At 45.8% G+C, this 17,517-nt stretch overlaps 1 protein-coding gene across 6 annotated transcripts in view; it reads right to left on the bottom strand.

The window, feature by feature from the left end:
• The window catches only part of LOC118795581 (rho guanine nucleotide exchange factor 18-like), a 37,277-nt gene that overhangs the window by 12,216 nt on the left and 7,544 nt on the right, over nucleotides 1-17,517 (bottom strand). For 4 of the 6 annotated variants that reach the window (XM_036554163.1, XM_036554165.1, XM_036554164.1 and 1 more), the window contains exons 9-17: nucleotides 6,734-6,801; nucleotides 5,742-5,805; nucleotides 3,860-3,998; nucleotides 3,261-3,367; nucleotides 2,757-2,897; nucleotides 1,752-2,002; nucleotides 1,278-1,403; nucleotides 948-1,065; nucleotides 420-674 (exon numbers count right to left, since the gene is read on the bottom strand). In XM_036554163.1, the coding sequence (XP_036410056.1) occupies nucleotides 420-674; nucleotides 948-1,065; nucleotides 1,278-1,403; nucleotides 1,752-2,002; nucleotides 2,757-2,897; nucleotides 3,261-3,367; nucleotides 3,860-3,998; nucleotides 5,742-5,805; nucleotides 6,734-6,801 (1,269 nt within the window). Of the gene's footprint in view, nucleotides 1-419; nucleotides 675-947; nucleotides 1,066-1,277; nucleotides 1,404-1,751; nucleotides 2,003-2,756; nucleotides 2,898-3,260; nucleotides 3,368-3,859; nucleotides 3,999-5,741; nucleotides 5,806-6,733; nucleotides 6,802-15,526; nucleotides 15,588-17,517 lie in introns of those variants that run through there. The other 2 variants (XM_036554168.1, XM_036554169.1) reach the window with 2 other exon arrangements.

Raw genomic sequence — 17,517 nt, 5'->3', positions numbered from 1 at the left:
GTCTACACTGCTGTGCTAGCTATGGATGTTCTGCTTTAGACCACGCCCCTTCAAGAATGCTCACAATGAGCCAGCAAGTCAGACAACTTATAGCCTCAACAACATGTCAGACAGACCTTTCAGTCTGGAGTACACTGAATGGACTATCTATGAATACTGTTTTACATTAGTATGAATATTGTTTTAAATTACAACCACCAGAAAAGTTCAGTTTCTAACTAGGCAATCTAACTAATGTGTTTTGCAGGGAATCATACACACACAAGAAAACATCCCTTCAAGAACTGATACTGACCATCCCTGTGCTAGATGGTCTCAAGAGATACCTCAGGAGATCTAACAGCAGAACTGAGGAGTGATGTGTATTACAGAATGTAATGGGATTGGGTGACTGGCGAACCCAGTCGGTCAGCGGTCACCTTTGAGCCTGCCGGAGGCGGCCTTCCAGTTGACGGTTCCCTCGTGCAGCAGCCGGCGGCGGCCCTGGGTCAGGTCTTCGCGGCGGAACACGCGGCCGTCCTTGATCTTGCCCTGCGACTTGGGCTCGATCTTGGCGGCGATGTCCCTGAGCCGCACAGCTTTCTCGTACTCGTTCACCTGGCCGTCCACCTGGGTGATGACGTCCTTGATCAGGCCCAGGGCCTGCGTCAGCTCCTGGTGCTCCTCCGTGCCAGCTGCAAGCATTGTTAAAGCCTCAACCCAGCAATCCAAGCAGAAACCCTGCGTCTGCCACAGGGCTGTCAGACTCCACTGTTCATTCCAACCAATCAAAGCCCCTTCTACTCATTATCCATTATATATTTACAATTTCCTTAAACAAACTGAATCGAGATTTGATTCACCACAGTGAATGCACACAATTAATTTAATAATCATAATAATTACACCATATAACACACATACAGGAGGCGGGCATGGATCTCTTATGCCTGTGCCGGACTCATTACCTTCAGTGTTCTGCAGAATGCGTTCCACCAGAACTGGGTACTTTGTGATGCGCTGCGTCACCAGGAGAATGCATTCCGGAACCCCTAATCTCCGCACTATGGACAAGTTACTGATTTTCTGTGGAAAAAAACAAAACAAAAAAAAAAACAAAAACAAGAGATTACTTACCTCATTTTTAATTGTTTTTGTACCTACACGGTCAAATATTGCGTATTAGTTTCTCCATGGAAAAAAATACGTAATATAACAGCATACACAAAGGTGTACTAAAATTGAATCCCCTGTGACAGTGAAATGGAGCAGCACTGTAGACTCCTTCATTCTCTTACCCGTATGACGTTCTGGAACTTCTTGTTGCTTTGCATCTGTTCTTTGTAGTAGCCAACGGCCTCAGTGTGGCGACTGCAGAAATCCCCATAGCTCTCCTTCAGCCTGTCACCCGTCTCCCCTGAAAACTACAGCAAAAGAACCCTGACCCTTCTGGCACAACAGATTACACATTTCTCTTCTATATTTCACACCCAGACAAAATAGACAGTGTTGTGTGTCCTAGTACCGCCACCAGAAGACTGAGCTGAGAACTCAGTACCTTGCAGTGCCCTTAAAACACTTTACAGGAGAACTCCCACAATAAAGTCAAGCTTTTTAAATTTATATTTAAACCTTGTAAAAAGGACACTATCTGACATGTTCTGACATGTGATGTCAGCAGGACAGGCTATTCATCCAACCCCCTGACAGACACAGCTTTAGCCCCGCCCCTTTAGCGACCGTGAGGCGGGCAGGCGTGGGGCTGGCGGTACCTGGGCGGTCAGGATGTCCCCCAGCCTCTGGATGGCGTAGTTGCGCTCGCTGCCCGGCTGCAGGGACTCGCGGCGGCGCTCTTTGAGGCGGAGCAGGAAGTGGCGGTGGAGATGCAGGAGGTTCTCGGCCTGCGGGAAGAGCCGCTCCACCTTCTCCTCCTCCAGCTGCAGCACCTCCCGCAGCTCCGCCGCATACACCTGCAGCATGAGCCGCAGCGTGCGCACGTGGTGCATCTCCGTCTGGATCAGCTCTGAGCCATCACCGTCACCATCACCATCAGCATCATCATCACCGTCACAGTCAGCATCATCATCATCATCATCACCGTCACCGTCAGCATCAGCATCATCATCACCGTCACAGTCAGCATCGTCATCATCATCACCGTCACAGTCAGCATCATCATCATCATCATCACCGTCACCGTCAGCATCATCATCATCATCATCATCATCATCATCATCATCGTCACCATCATCATCATCATCACCGTCAGCATCATCATCATCATCATCATCATCATCGTCACCATCATCATCATCATCACCGTCAGCATCATCATCATCATCATCATCGTCACCATCATCATCATCATCACCGTCACCATCAACGCCATCATCATCATCATCATCATCATCAACGCCATCGTCATCATTATCACCGTCATCATCATCACCGTCATCATCATCACCGTCATCATCATCACCATCATCAACACCGTCATCATCAACACCGTCATCATCATCACCGTCATCATCATCACCGTCACCATCATCACCGTCATCATCATCACCATCATCATCATCATCAACGCCATCATCATCATCATTACCAGTACCGTCATCGTCATCACCGTCATCATCATCATCATCGTCATCATCAACGCCATCACCATCACGATCATCATCATCATCATCAACGCCATCATCATCCAGTCATCATCATCGTCATCACAGTCAGCACAGAATCACATTAGACACATCTCCATGCTGTAAGTCACTTACCGTAAATAACATCTTGCCTCTTTATCGCCACCTTGTGGTAGGTCTTTGAGAACTGGGGGTCGACAGCCAGGCTCCAGGATTCTATCTCAAAGTCTTGAGCTTCGGACTCCAGCTCTCCTCTTAATGCAGCAAACTGGTCCTCTACACACAGGAGACAGTCAAGCAACAGCAATGATGGGAAATGAAGTCCTTTTCAAATGGTTTACAAGTATGTTTACTCAGGCTCTGGACTTCACTTCCCATCAGCACTCCTTTGAAATAACGCATGATGACCAGGCTCCTGAAGCTGGCATGGATCTTTCACACGACACTCACTCCACAGACAACCGTTCCCAAATTAAAATAGTAGCCACACAGAAAGAAACGGTGAATCTGCACCTCCAGGAATGGAGCTTATGATACAGTTTATGATGATGACCTCCACATCTCAACCAGGTTTCAATCTTCTGATTCGCTCTTCTATCTGCCAATCACAGAGGCAGGACAGGCAGACAGGACACTCACCTTCCAGAGAGATGGACTCGGCGCTGGACGGAGTGAGAGAGACAGTGTCCTCAACCAGGCGCTTGAATCTGGTAGAGTCAGCCTCATCCATCTCCCCCTGGATGGATCTGAGAGAGAAACATTACTCAGCTTTTCAAACACAGTATTACACGTATACAGGAATATCATGATACGTATCATGACTTCAGACACTCTCATCCGGAGCAACTTACATACGTTATAATTTTTACATGTTATCCATTTATATAGCTGGATATTTACTGAGGTAACTGTGGGTTAAGTACCTTGCCCAAGGGTACAGCGGCAGTGCCGTAGCAGGGAATCAAACTGGCAACATTTTGGTTACAAGCCCTGCGCCTTACCACTGTGCTACCACTGCCGCACATCACCAGCTGATCATGTGCGGATCAGAGAAAGTTACAGGGAGGAAATCTGAGAGGCAAAATGTGAGAGAGCAGAGCAGCAGTGAGTGGTTAGGGTGAAGGCTGAAGGCTCATTCACCAGCAGACTCAGCTGTGCTTCCAGGGAGGGTGGGGCCTGGGGGCGTGGCTTATGATGAATGGGCAGGGTTTATTATCCTTGGGGGCGGAGTTACTGACCCAGAGCTGGCTCTGTGGTGGGCGGACATGGCTGGCTGGGTGCTGTGTCCTTGCGGGGTGAGAGTCATGCCTGGCCTGTGGGGAACGGCAGAGTGGCCATGGGCTGATGGAAGGACGAGGTGCCGCTGCTCCCTCAGGGCTGTGGAGAGAGGCAGGGGGTCAGAGCCCACCGTCAGCTCCACTCACTCAGAGGATGCAGGTCTCTGCCTGGGCCAACTTTACCACAGGGCTGAGCGGCACGCACACACACGCACGCACGCACGCACGCACGCACGCACGCACGCACGCACGCACGCACACACAGACAGACACACGCACGCACACAGACGCACGCACGCACGCACGCACGCACACCCTCACTCCCTCGCTCACTCCCTCGCTCACTCCTTCGCTCACTCCTTCGCTCACTCCCTCGCTCACTCCCTCGCTCACTCCCTCGCTCACTCCCTCGCCCACTCACTCACTCACTCACTCACGCGCTCACTCACGCGCTCACTCGCTCCCTTCCTCACTCCCTTCCTCACTCCCTTCCTCACTCCCTCAATCACTCCCTCACTTACTCACTGACTCACTCATTCCCTCCCTCACTCCTTCACTCACTCACTCCCTTCCTCACTTCCTCACTCACTCACTCCCTTCCTCACTCACTTCCTCACTCCCTCAATCACTCACTCGCTCCCTCCCTCACTCCCTTCCTCACTCCCTCACTCACTCCCTCACTCCCTCACTCACTCCCTCACTCACTCACTGCCTCACTGCCTCCCTTCCTCACTCACTTCCTCACTTCCTCACTCCCTCGCTCACTCACTCGCTCCCTCACTCGCTCCCTCACTCGCTCCCTCGCTCCCTCACTCACTCCCTCACTCACTCCCTCACTCACTCCCTCACTCCCTCACTCACTGCCTCCCTCACTCACTCCCTTCCTCACTCACTTCCTCACTCCCTCCCTCACTTACTCCCTCAATCACTCACTCGCTCCCTCACTCACTCACGCACTCACTCACTCACTCACTCACTCCCTCACTCACGCACTCACTCCCTCCCTCAATCACTCCCTCAATCACTCCCTCAATCACTCCCTCACTTACTCACTGACTCACTCATTCCCTCCCTCACTCCTTCACTCACTCACTCCTTCACTCACTCACTCACTCCCTTCCTCACTTCCTCACTGCCTCCCTTCCTCACTCACTTCCTCACTCCCTCACTGACTCACTCACTCATTCCCTCACTCACTCCCTCACTCACTCACTCCCTCACTCCCTCACTCACTCCCTCACTCCCTCACTCACTTCCTCACTTCCTCACTCAATCACCCCCTCCCTCACTCACTCTCTCCATCTCTCACTCCTTTACTCCCTCACTAACTCCTTCACTCACTCACTCACTCCCTCACGCCTTCACTCACTCACTCACTCCCTCCCTCCTTCACTCACTCACTCACTCCCTCACTCACTCCCTCCTTCACTCCCTCCGTCCCTCACTCCCTCCCTCACTCACTCCCTCCCTCACTCACTCCCTCCCTCACTCACTCACTCACTCACTCACTCCTTCACTCACTACCTCACTCACTCACTCCTTCACTCCCTTCCTCACTCACTCACTCCATCCCTCACTCCTTGACTCCCTCCTTCACTTCTTCACTCACTCCCTCCTTCACTCCACTCACTCACTCACTCATTCACTCATTCACTCACCCCGTCACTCACTCACCCCCTCCCTCACTCACTCTCACTCCCTCACTCACTCCCTCACTCACTCACTAAACAAAGAAAACATCAGAAAGATTATTTTAATATTTAGACGAAAGCTAAATAGACAAATCATCCCTGAAATTACACATATACTATCCCGTGTGAATGTATAGCTAAAGACCCATCACCTTGGTTATAAAACTGGACTGTACTCTGGACTGCTCCGGTTCTTCTGTACGGGGAATCCTTTACCTGTAAAGAGAAAGACACGGGCAGTTTTAAAGCCTCCTCCATGCCTTGTGCTGAGCACTTGGTATTCTGGGTACTGTTAAGTTACAAGTAAACGGGTACAGAACACTGATACTGCAGACCAAACACAGAGGGCCTACAAGGAACTTTCAAAGCCACCTGACTTCTAAAGATGAAAGAGAAAGAAAAATACAAAAATAAAAAATACAAATGTGAAAAGGGAAAGAACTGCATTTTGTGGCTTAGGACATCCAACTGGTTCAGCAGATTACACCACTCAAGTCAGACCTGTTTCCTGACTCTACCGAAAGAAAAATACTCCTCTTTATAACAATGTAAATGGTGAATGGGCCTGCATTATGCAGAGGTGGCTTGATTTTGCAACTCAGCAAGCTCTGCGTTGCTGCTGCAGTGTTATGTGTGGAATTCCACAGCAGCGGGATTCTGTGAAACGCTTTGCCAGACGGGCATTTGTGGACTTGACCTGGCAACCCCGGGCTCTCTACAGCTCGGACTGCTGCTTCCACAGGGCCAAAGCGCCAGGGTTCCACACCGGATGTGTGTGTCACAGTGCAGGCGTCTGGGCTGCTGTGAGAGGGAGCAGGGCCTCACAGGGGGAAGCAGTGAAGCAATACTCTTACGCGGGTCTTTACCGGGAGGCCACGGTATACAAAGGACTGGTCTTGTGAGCCAAATGTTGCGGGTCCTAACCAGCGTCAATCCAGCCATTGCACAAGTGTCCTAATATGTAAACAGCTAAGCTATGCAAGTCGTTATAGATAAGGACATTGGATAAGCATGCTGAGGATACTGCAGGGCTGCACCATGCGGCGACTCTGCTATGCAGGAATGTGTCTGCAGGCTACAGGCCTCACTGAGGAGACCTGAGGAAAGTAAGGGGTTAAATACGAGGGAGTATGACTGTAGTAACCTTGCGTTTACTGCGGCTGCACTCAGGAAGCAGGCTCCTGCAGCTCTTGTGGACATTCACTGCGCAGTCTGTCAGAAAGAGAAAGGGAAACGAGGAAAACACTTTTACTCCCACTTTAAACGGAACACAACACCATCAGCTGAAAAAAAACATCGGTTATCAAAGTCAATTATAATGTAACGCACATCCAAGCTTGCAGTACATTTTATTTGTACATATTTACATTTACATTCTGGTTAAAGACGACAAGAAATTTAAACCTAGATTTACAATTGGTTGGTATGTTCAAACAGCAACATAGCCATTCAAAGTCTCACCAATCTCCAGGGGTGAGACCACTTCTCGCAGGTGGAAAAAATAAGCAATTACACTTACAATCTACACGGTTTCATTTCATTAGAACTAATGCTACTTAAATATAAAAGCACATATTCAACTCAGCATGTTAAAACTGCAACAGAACAAACGAAACACAAGATATGAGTGTAAAACACACTCCACTCAAGTCTATGACAGCTACACATTGGTCAAAAACAACCTTCAAAGCACCTGCTAGTACTAGAAGCCAGGGTGGAGTTTTTACAGGGAATCTGAGGAGTACCAGGAATCTATGGGAGAATGATAGCAATGCTGGCTTTGCCTCCTGCATGCTGTGTTCACCCAGAACGCTATTTTTCACATTTTGTTTCATTTTTAAGCGCGTTTTTATGCGCAGCCATAAACCATTAAGCAATCGCCATATTTTCGATACGTGGCTATCTTTTCTAATCCTTCTCGCAACGATAAGACTCAGAGTGACCATAAACTCAGCCGGATACTTCCACTCCACCCATTCCACTGATAATGCACGTTTTTCACCAGCTTGATCACTCACAGAGGGGTGAAATAAACATCTATCAATACAGCCTCTTTTCCTTTTTCTTTTTTTTTTTTTGAAGGCAAAAGTTAGGAATCACTGCATAGTCATAAAAAAGGACAGAAACACTGACAGTGGTAAGAGGTCTGTAAAGCATTAGCAAGCCCTGCCGAGCCACTTCCAGCCGTAATTACACCCCCCATCGACGCACTTTACGCCTGCGTGAAAAGAGCATGAGGCCAGGACACGTGGAAGTGTCCTCTCCTGACCCTGGAAGGCCCTGCAGCTAGTCGATGGCAGTGACCCCTTGTTTGGCATGTAGCCTGCGTTTGACCTCTGAGCCGCTGGCAGCGGAGTGCCTGTGTGCTGGACTGGGGTCTGCTCTCTGCTGCTGAGCTTGCTCTCTGTCCCACAGTTCTCATCACCTGTGATCCAGACTGCCTGCCTCAGAGCTCCACTGCCAGCATCACTGGATCTCTGGCCTTCTGGTCAGAGGGCCAACCCTGACCCCTTAAGTGTAGGCTTTTGATACCCGAGTCTCACCAGAAACTTCAAAAACGGCCCCACTGACTCTATGCCTGGTAGTTGGCACTAAGTGGCGGATTACAGTACTGACATATTAAAAATTGGAAACTTGGTTAACTTAAAGCTGGCACCTTAGTTAATGCAGCCTGTGCTGTCTTGCCTTCAGAAACAATGACAAAGTTAAAATGATCCGCGTGCACTCCATTAGCAGAATACAGAGCAGCAGACACAAGCCCACGCTTGCTTGGGGTGCTAGTGTTTTGTTTTTCAGCTGGTGTCTAACGAAGCAGCAGAAATCTGTTCCAGAAAACGGTTGAGGGAACTCTGTCACCTACTGCGTCACCTGAGAGAAGAGCACAGCCATTCCCCAAGAGAAGCAATTCTTCTCCCATCACTCAACATCAAAGCTAGGACAATATATATATATATATAACATACAACATATATATAATATAATTACTGACAGCTCTTTGTGATTATTTTTTTTTTCTTCAGTGTACTTATACCGGGTTTAATTTGATTGGAGTTATTATTTGGTTTATGGACACACAACGATACACAAATGAGCTTGTCATCTCAGTCTTACTCAACACTTATTCTACACTCTTGATCTAAGGACCAGCTTGGATGATACAGGGCCACACTGCTTAAAACTTTAACATGTTTCATTTGCTTAGCAGATGCTGTGATCCAGAGCAAAAAACAGAGTTTACAAATCATCTACCAAAAGATTTCGGGACACAAGCGCTGCACCTCACTTTTACACACGTGCCCACCGCTCTCTCACCACCACTGGTGGAGTGGCGGAAATCAGAGGAGCAGCAACTCGGCTCAGCTGGTGGGAGTCTGAACTCTGAGAGCCTGTTTGCATGCGATTTCTTCCCTGAATTGCTTGTTTTTTTAACCTCAGAGCAGTGATGGTGAGTGCGTAAAAGAGCCTGCAGGAGTCCTCTCCAGCATCCCTGATGGTAATTTTCCACTCGGTGTGAGAAATTCCACAAACGCAGCCAGATTCCCGCAGTCAGAGGAGCGAGCAGGCAGAGCTGCCTTTTTATAGCTCTGATAATCTCCACGTGTATCACTGCGCTCGATGGCAACACACACACGCAGACACACACGCGCACAAACACGCACTCAACGCCCACACACACGCACATGTATGCAGCCACACACAAGCATATAAGCACATACAGACACAAGCACACACACACACGTGTGCAAACACACACGCAGTGTACACATCATGACATTAAAAAAATACTATGTAAGAGTGAAGAAAAATCCAAGTGTAAAATGTAATTCTCCTATTCAGAATCATAAGCCCAGCTAAATGGCTACGAAATTCCCTACAAGGCAAAACAAAATCAAAATCAGCTTAGTGATCTCATTCCACATGCACCAGCACCTCACAACCAACCACCACATGTAAGAATTTTACTATAATAGGTATAATAATAATTTAAGTAAAAAGAAATACAAGGAAACCTTAAAACAGCATCTTAAACAGAGTACAGATTATGAAGCACACCCTTTGTACAACAAAAACAAGGCTTTCAGCAGAGAAAAATTATTCCACTAGCACATGAGAAAAAATATCATGACTGGCAAAAAGGCAGGCCCCTCCCTCTCCTGTTTCCACCAATGGAGACAACTGCTGCAGGAGCCACAGTCTGCAGGTTAAAAACCTTCATGCTTATCTCTACTCACTGATTACTAACGGTGGGTAATTCATAGGACCCCACCCTCCTGCCCCCCCCCCGCCCCCCCCACCCCATACAAAACTACACACACACACACACACACCTGCTGGCTGACACCTGCCTCTCTGGGGCGGGGGCCACACCCCCTGCCCGAACTCACCTGACTCGTCTGTCTCATGCAGGAGGGAGGAGGGGAGTCCAAACGAGAAAAGTCAGTTTAGCCTCGTAGCCCGGAGACGCTACACACGGGCAAGGCCGCAGAACACACGCTCGTGAAAGGAACGTGTCGTTTTTAACAGAAAAGGAAGAATAAAGAGGACACAGACAGAGGAAGAGAGAGAGGGTTAAGCACCATGCCAACGCTGCCAAACATGGGCTATAAACACTTCCCTCAGAGATATCAGAAAGAGATCGCACCACCTCCTCAAGCCTCTTGAGGCTTGAAAAATGCCTTTCTAATGAGCTCAAAATGTACCGATTAGAAGCCTTGCAGGGTAGAAATAAGAACAAGTCAAGTCCCTGATGTTTGTACATGAGGTGTATAGATTGGCAAATGCCCATCTTGGCAGCTTGCAACAGCAGCAAAGACACTGTAAACATAAAAGAAGTCGGAGTCTCGATACTTCACGCTCACAGTTCTGATTACTGAACAGAAACTTCCACCGCTGGATCTCCTTACTTCATCAACACCAAAGCGGGGGTAATATGCTAGCACCATCTTAGGTGTGTGTGTGTGTGTGTGTGTGTGTGTGTGTGTGTGTGTGTGTGTGTGTAGGGGCTCATGTTGAGCTCACAGTACTGAGAAAAGCTACCTGGCCTTCAACATAAGCACATGCAGGAAGGACAACTTCTGTCAGCCAAGATGACCTGAGAAACACCCCCGCTGCCACTTAACACCCTCAGAAAGACTAATCATTTCCTCAAATGGGAGAGCAGAACCTGCTGCCAAGCTCCTCAATTGCTGCTTATCATTTTTAATAATCATAAAATGGCGATTTAAAAACACCCATAACAGGTGCAACCAGTCATTAACCGATATAAGAAAATCAAAAGACTTTGCTCTTCCCGGCAAAACACAGTGATCAGTTCAAATTAAGGAGTCATTACAAACATTTAATTCAGGGTTCATGAAGCCTTAAATTAGACAGAGCAATGGGGCAGTCTTGGTAGCATGAATATAAAAGACAATACTGTCACTTAAACAGCCTGAAAAACAAGCATAAAAGCTGCTAATATTACACACTAACAAGGTAATACACAAGATAACTAAGGCCGAGACAACACATTGTTCTATCAATAATTGTCAATAACTAATTGCTGTTGATAAGGAAAATTATTTAATTTTGTTGGCTATACAATAAAGTGTTTTGAACAGTTGCGACCTAATTTTTCCAAGGTTTTTCAGTGTTTATTTTTAACAAAACGTCTGCACATACATCCTGCTAAAAACCAGTTGCCAGTTAGCAAGCTATCAATCCATTTTCCTAATTCCGCAGCAGAAACAGTTTCAGGTTATCTTGAAGAGACGACGAACACGCTGTTACAGCTAACTTTGCAGTGAGCAGGTGTGACCGCTTAGCTGCTGAGGTGAAAATGCTATCTGACATGTGGCTACATTTTGTAAAGTCAGAGTTCCATAAATTTGTCACTTGCAAAATATGCAGGCTAACGTCAAACTACCGTTTTTCAGGAAACAGTTAAAATTTATGTGACCATTTGAGGGATGGTACTCCTCCTGACCTCTCTCAGCCTCAGGTATGCAGCAACAAGTCTCATGTTTTTTTTTTTTTTTTTCTCAATTCACCTCAGTGAATTGCACTTCTCTTCCTGAATAATAATAAAGATGTCTAGCTAGCTAGGTAGTTTGTGACATTTTTCCACAGTGAACAGACCACATTTAAGAAAGCTCTTGCAAAAATGAGAAACTAGAAATTCTGGAATACGATGCTACTGTGAGCTATGAATTTTGACATAAAAAAGCAAAAATAAAGAAAATGGATATTTATCCATACTTGTTTCAGATTTATAAGCCATTTTGAAGTATTGATAGTCTGAGCTTTACAGCTAACTGTACATAGGCTAACAAATTCAGAGAGACAAAACCCGTGCAATATTTTACCACGTACCTTCATGAATGGATTAACCACCCCCCATTTTGAAAGATGCTGGCCATGTTGGGTCCAAAATACCCTTTAAGATCCAACTCTCTTACTAGCAAATGCATCTGAATGCGTTTCTTTAAATCTTCAGATGGTTGTCAGTTGGTGACCAATTCATTATGAGATGATCCTGCATTCAAAAAAACTCAATGATTCTCGCTGAGATGCTTGCCTTCTCTGTAGCTCCTTGGAGCTGATAGCGCTACAGCAACTCCACAGTCCCCTTCCTCAGCAACCCTAATGACCATGCCTCCTGCAACACTCATTTCACACCGAGCAGCCAGCCCTGACCCTGGCGGAATTCAAATCGAGTCAAAGCTTATGTAAAGCTGGCCCAACGTCACCTCATGACCCCAAAACGGAAAGCCAAAGCCCTTTTCGCAGCATGAAGCAATGAATGCCTGTACGCAAGTACAAGAACCAGCAAAACTAGAAAATATACAGGCAAACACACAGTTCAGTGTAGTCTATCGGCTCCCATACCTTGTCACACACCTGCTTTGCATATTTGGAATGGGGAAAAGGCACCAAAATGCAACAATGAGAAACAAGATCTGGATCTTCTGTTCTCTGAAACTCTTCCAGATTCTGAAGAAAGGTTAGTGCATTTCTGTGTATATATATTGTATACGTTAGGGCATTCGTGTTAATTTATGTGTGTATGGATGTCCTTTCCCTTTACACGCCCCCCCCTTCCCTCCGCCAAGGAAGACATGAGTTCTATCTGAGGAAGTGGAAAGACTGAGCTAATGATGGGATGTCCCACACATCACCAGCTCTGTATGGCTTAACTCCAAGCACAAGTGGAGACCAGGGAAACTGACAAGACTACCAACAGCTGGAAATCATGTGACCACCTCAAACAGCTGCCCTACAGACTTTTTCCCCCTCCAAAAAAATCAAGTTAATTGGAGACAGCAAATTAGCTGAAAGAGTGACAACCTGTCCCAGAAAGAGAGAGAGAGAACGAGAGAGAGAGTGTGAGAGAGGGCGCAATAGCCAGAGAGAGTGGGAAATACACTGCTGATAAAGATAAGTGTCTGCCTACAGCACCACAGACAATTTTATTCGCACAAAAATATACAACAGCATAAACAGCAGTCTGATTATGTCCTATATTCATCAATCAAGCGCCACAGCCTACTCAATACTGTGTGCTAATGATATGAAAGCACAGTTTATTCCTGTCGTAAAACAAGTTTTGATGCTTACTTGCGTAACACTTCACAGTCATTCCATATGTTCCCTGACCAAGAAACCTGCAGCAAATCTCACAGCACCAGCAGAAGCCACTGAGCTGTGTTTACAAAATGAATCAGTCTGCAGGTGTCCACATGACAGATGGATACCTTCAGCTCCGATACCCACAGAGACATGTAGGTCACTTAAACCCACAACACTCCTGAGTTCAGCCTTCAGCTTTGACTTCTGATAATCAATATCTGAATATCTCTATCTAGCTCACACACACACACACACACACCCCACCACCACCAGCACCAGCATCTCCAACACACACACACACACACACACACCACCACCACCACCACCACCATCTCCCACACACACACACACACACATGCACACGCATGCGCACACACACACACACATGCACACGCACACGCACGCGCGCACACACACACACACACACGTCTCAGTTGGTCTTATTTCTCTTATTTCTCACAGTTACTATTGTTTCCAATTTCCCCCTTAGGGATTAATGAAACATCTATCATCAGGAAGTACAGTATCTGTGAGTAACCAAAAACCATGTTTGCCCTTTATGAAATTAAACTGACTGAAACCAAGCCATCTGCATGACACTGTAAAGCTTGTGTGCTTAGATCTGGAAAGCTCTTGATTCATTTTATGGCCCCAAATCAACCCTCTTCACAAACATTACAGTTCAGATGATCACACAAGGGTCTGGTAAAAAGGTTAATAATCAATGACAGACACAGTCATTTACCTCTCAGTATTACAGTCTTTGACTTCTGGCAGAAACCGATTCCTTCATACATTGGTTCGCAATAACGCCTAAATCAGAAAACCTCTTCTAATGCAGCCTGACGATTATGCGGTAATGGCGACAATGAAACCAACTACACTATTCAAAACCGGGCACTGATAATCATGAGATAATCTGAGCTGATTCTGCAATCATAAACTTTCTTAAAAGGTAATTTTAAATCATAAGATATCTCATCTCATGTGACAGCTTAAGGCATCAACATCAACCAACAAAGATTTCAGCAACTGACTGCAGACAAGAAAGGTCGCACAGCACCCTACACACACACACACACACACACACACACACACAGGTGAGTTCGGTGGCTACTTTATCGAAACCTGGACAACTAGTATGTCATCGGCTTGAAGGTGCATTACTCAGGTGACAGGAATGTTTGGAATGCCAGGTTGACGACGCAACACTAACTTGGATTTCAACCCGCGACACAGACACAGATAGGGCCGACAACTTCTTATACGGGAACCAAGTAAACGGCGACATTCACATCATTTGCACATGTAGCTATAGCTACCGATGCATGAGTTTTAGAGGTGTCTAAATCCTACAATCTGTGCAAACCCACAACTTTCCATTAAGAGGAGCTGCCAAGCAACTGGGTCCATCGAAGATTTAGCTCATCACCAGGCATAACTTTTAGCTATCTAGCGTGCTAAATTAAATTAACTAGTTAAGTCAGAGTTTTAATCTCCACAAAACTCTTCACAAGCCAGCGTCACGTCTTTAAGACAACGAACATGCTAGCGTTAGCTTAGCTTCACCTCCGCACCTCCACCTGTCGAAAAACGACACTTCACACAGAAATGCTAAGCTCCTTACAATAAAGTAAACATTACAGCTAAAACAGGCTGCTTGGAGATATATTTTTCATGTTTCTACCCTTCCTTTTCCACAACTCTAGTTGACTTTTAAATCCATATCGCTCAGATAATTCTTCATCTTGCAAACCAACACTTATTGTAACAATCTTTTTTCCTGTCTAGGTACCAAACAGCTAGCTGGCTACCAGCTAAGCCAAGAGTCTCACTCTGAAACATAGGTAGCGAACAGGCTACTTACGTTATAACGACAAAGTCACTTTCAAAAAGTGTTTAAAGCAGTGAGTATTTTCAATAACAATAAGTTAGGTTAGCCACCTAAATCAGAATAACTAAGACTTCACCTTAAACAATATCCGTATACTAGCTTGCTAGCGCACAGATCACTTACCTGTGGCAAGCTAACAAGAAAGCTGGCTATAGTAGTTATTATTTATTGATAACTGCTAATATCTAGCTAACGTTACCCATCTATGAAACATCACTCCATCAATAAATCAACGTTGTACCAACTGTTGCATTTTTAGCCATTTACACTTTAGTGGATAACTTGCGCCAACTCTGCAAGCTCGCTAACTGAACTAGTTGGGTGAGAATCACCCAGCCAAGTTTTGCCACTGCTGTGATTTACCAGGCCTGGGTAAGCAAGACAACAGGAGCCCTCAGCCAAACCGCGATGTTAATTAAAAATCATTTTATTTACCTCTGCGTCTTTAACTGGACCGCAGAAGACTGTGTACAGCCATCTGGAATCGTGTGCCCTGTTTGCCTCTCAGCTTCTGGTATCGCAGTATGGCAGTTTTATCGTCTGATTCAGCTCCAGCGTCCGCACCTCCCAGTCAAACAGGCGCACACGGCTGTTTGGACGCAATTATTCCCACACACCGAGGCGAGTCCGTTCCCTTTGCTCTCAAGGCATTGTGGGAAACACCTCGCCCGATCACGCGTTTAACGCGCGGCGCTTCCCGCAGCCCGGATCCGCCAGATGCGTTTTCCGACAAAATCCTGTGAATACTACAGTTAATGGTCGCATAGGGTGGTGTTTTCCAGTTACAGCAGAACTTAAGTTTGCTGGTATAGTTGCCACACCTGTATCTGCTATTAAACTGATATTCCAACAAATATGACAGCTAATTATAATGATCAGAGGGGTCGTGAGCTGGAATCCCAAACGAGACACTACGTTGTACCGTAAAATGTAATTAAGCAAAAAACTTTACATTTATATATTGATAACACTTTTAAATAAATGTTAGCACTTAATAGGCTACTAGCATAAAAATAACACTTTAAACTGTTTTCAAATGAAATTCTATAAATAGACAACACACAAAAGTAAGTAAATAAGGAAGTAATTTCAATGCTTAAACAGTTCTTTTTCTTCATGCATTTGCACCCAAACATCACATATGGTCATGACTGGGTGAGTCAGCGTGCCATTCACCTGTTATCACTGGCAAGAACTGTGATCGCCGTTACCACACCGCTGACATATCTTTATTGGCACTAGAGGGCAGTGTGTCCATTAAAATCTGCGCTCCGCATACTGGAATCACTTGCACTGGACTTTAAACTTTAAATCGATTTTTGGCTCCTCCAAGCAGATTTATTTCTTTCTTTTTTGACATTAATGTTATCCTTCCCTGAAAACCCGAAAAAAGCTAGAAAATATCTAACGTCATCCATTAGCCTCCCTGAGCTGTTTCTCTGACTTAATTTCCACCTTATTGTTGATGTATCCTATTACCCTAATGACATTTATCTACACCTGAGAGAATCCAGCCAGGGGAAGGAAACCTCAGCAACTAAAAGACACTAAGGACACCAGTTTAAGAGCAGTTTAAGAACTGTATGCCAGTCTCCATAGAGAGAAGGGATTCCCTCTGTGTTATTCAAGGGATCTCATACAGTAGCCAAAGACAGCCGTAGAAACTAGAACTTTATCTTGCAGTACATCCTCTGGTAAAGCACCCCTTGTTAATATGAATGATCTCATCTAATCCCTCTCAGTAAATATTGTGACATCATGTTCCACTGAGAGCGATAAGCAGTAAGCGGGAGTCATCACACACCCAGTCCGCAGCTTCATGTGAAACAAATGACAGGAGTTTAACATGAAGGATTAAAGACATTCCAGCACAGTGAGGTATCACTCCCAGTGCAGAAGTAATTCCTCCAGAGAAATCCCTCTGATCTCTGGTGAAAAAAACCTCTGCTTAGAGCTCGTTGACCACTGAAATCCTCCCTAAAAACCACAGAGGATGGAACAGACAGTGTTTCGCAGATACTAAACAGAAAGTTGCTAAAGGCTGATTATAAAACCCTATGTGTACGTGCAGTAGAATACTTCCAAACAAGGTAATACAGTTTTATATTAAGTTTCATTTTGTCTTTCAGATTTTTAGTCAGCTGGATACAAATGAGACTTCTCTACACAGGTTCCTCTTTTTGGAACTCCCTACAGGGGGGACATCCCCATCTTGGAAAGACATGGCCCACCCTCAGAAGGAGCACTCAAAATCTGTGGCTTGGCTGGCAAATGTTTAATGCTGTATTTGACTGCACCAGCATCAGATATGTGCTGCCCTTTGAAATACATCAGCTCAACTTTTTAAATAAGCAATCCATCTTAAAACAAGCCACATGTATTATTCCCAAACATCTACACCACACTTTTGGATTTATGTGTTCCTG

The sequence above is a fragment of the Megalops cyprinoides genome, chromosome 20 (genome assembly GCF_013368585.1).
Source record: "Megalops cyprinoides isolate fMegCyp1 chromosome 20, fMegCyp1.pri, whole genome shotgun sequence".
Lineage (NCBI taxonomy): Eukaryota > Metazoa > Chordata > Actinopteri > Elopiformes > Megalopidae > Megalops > Megalops cyprinoides.
This window is presented reverse-complemented; position numbering and strand designations above follow the sequence as displayed.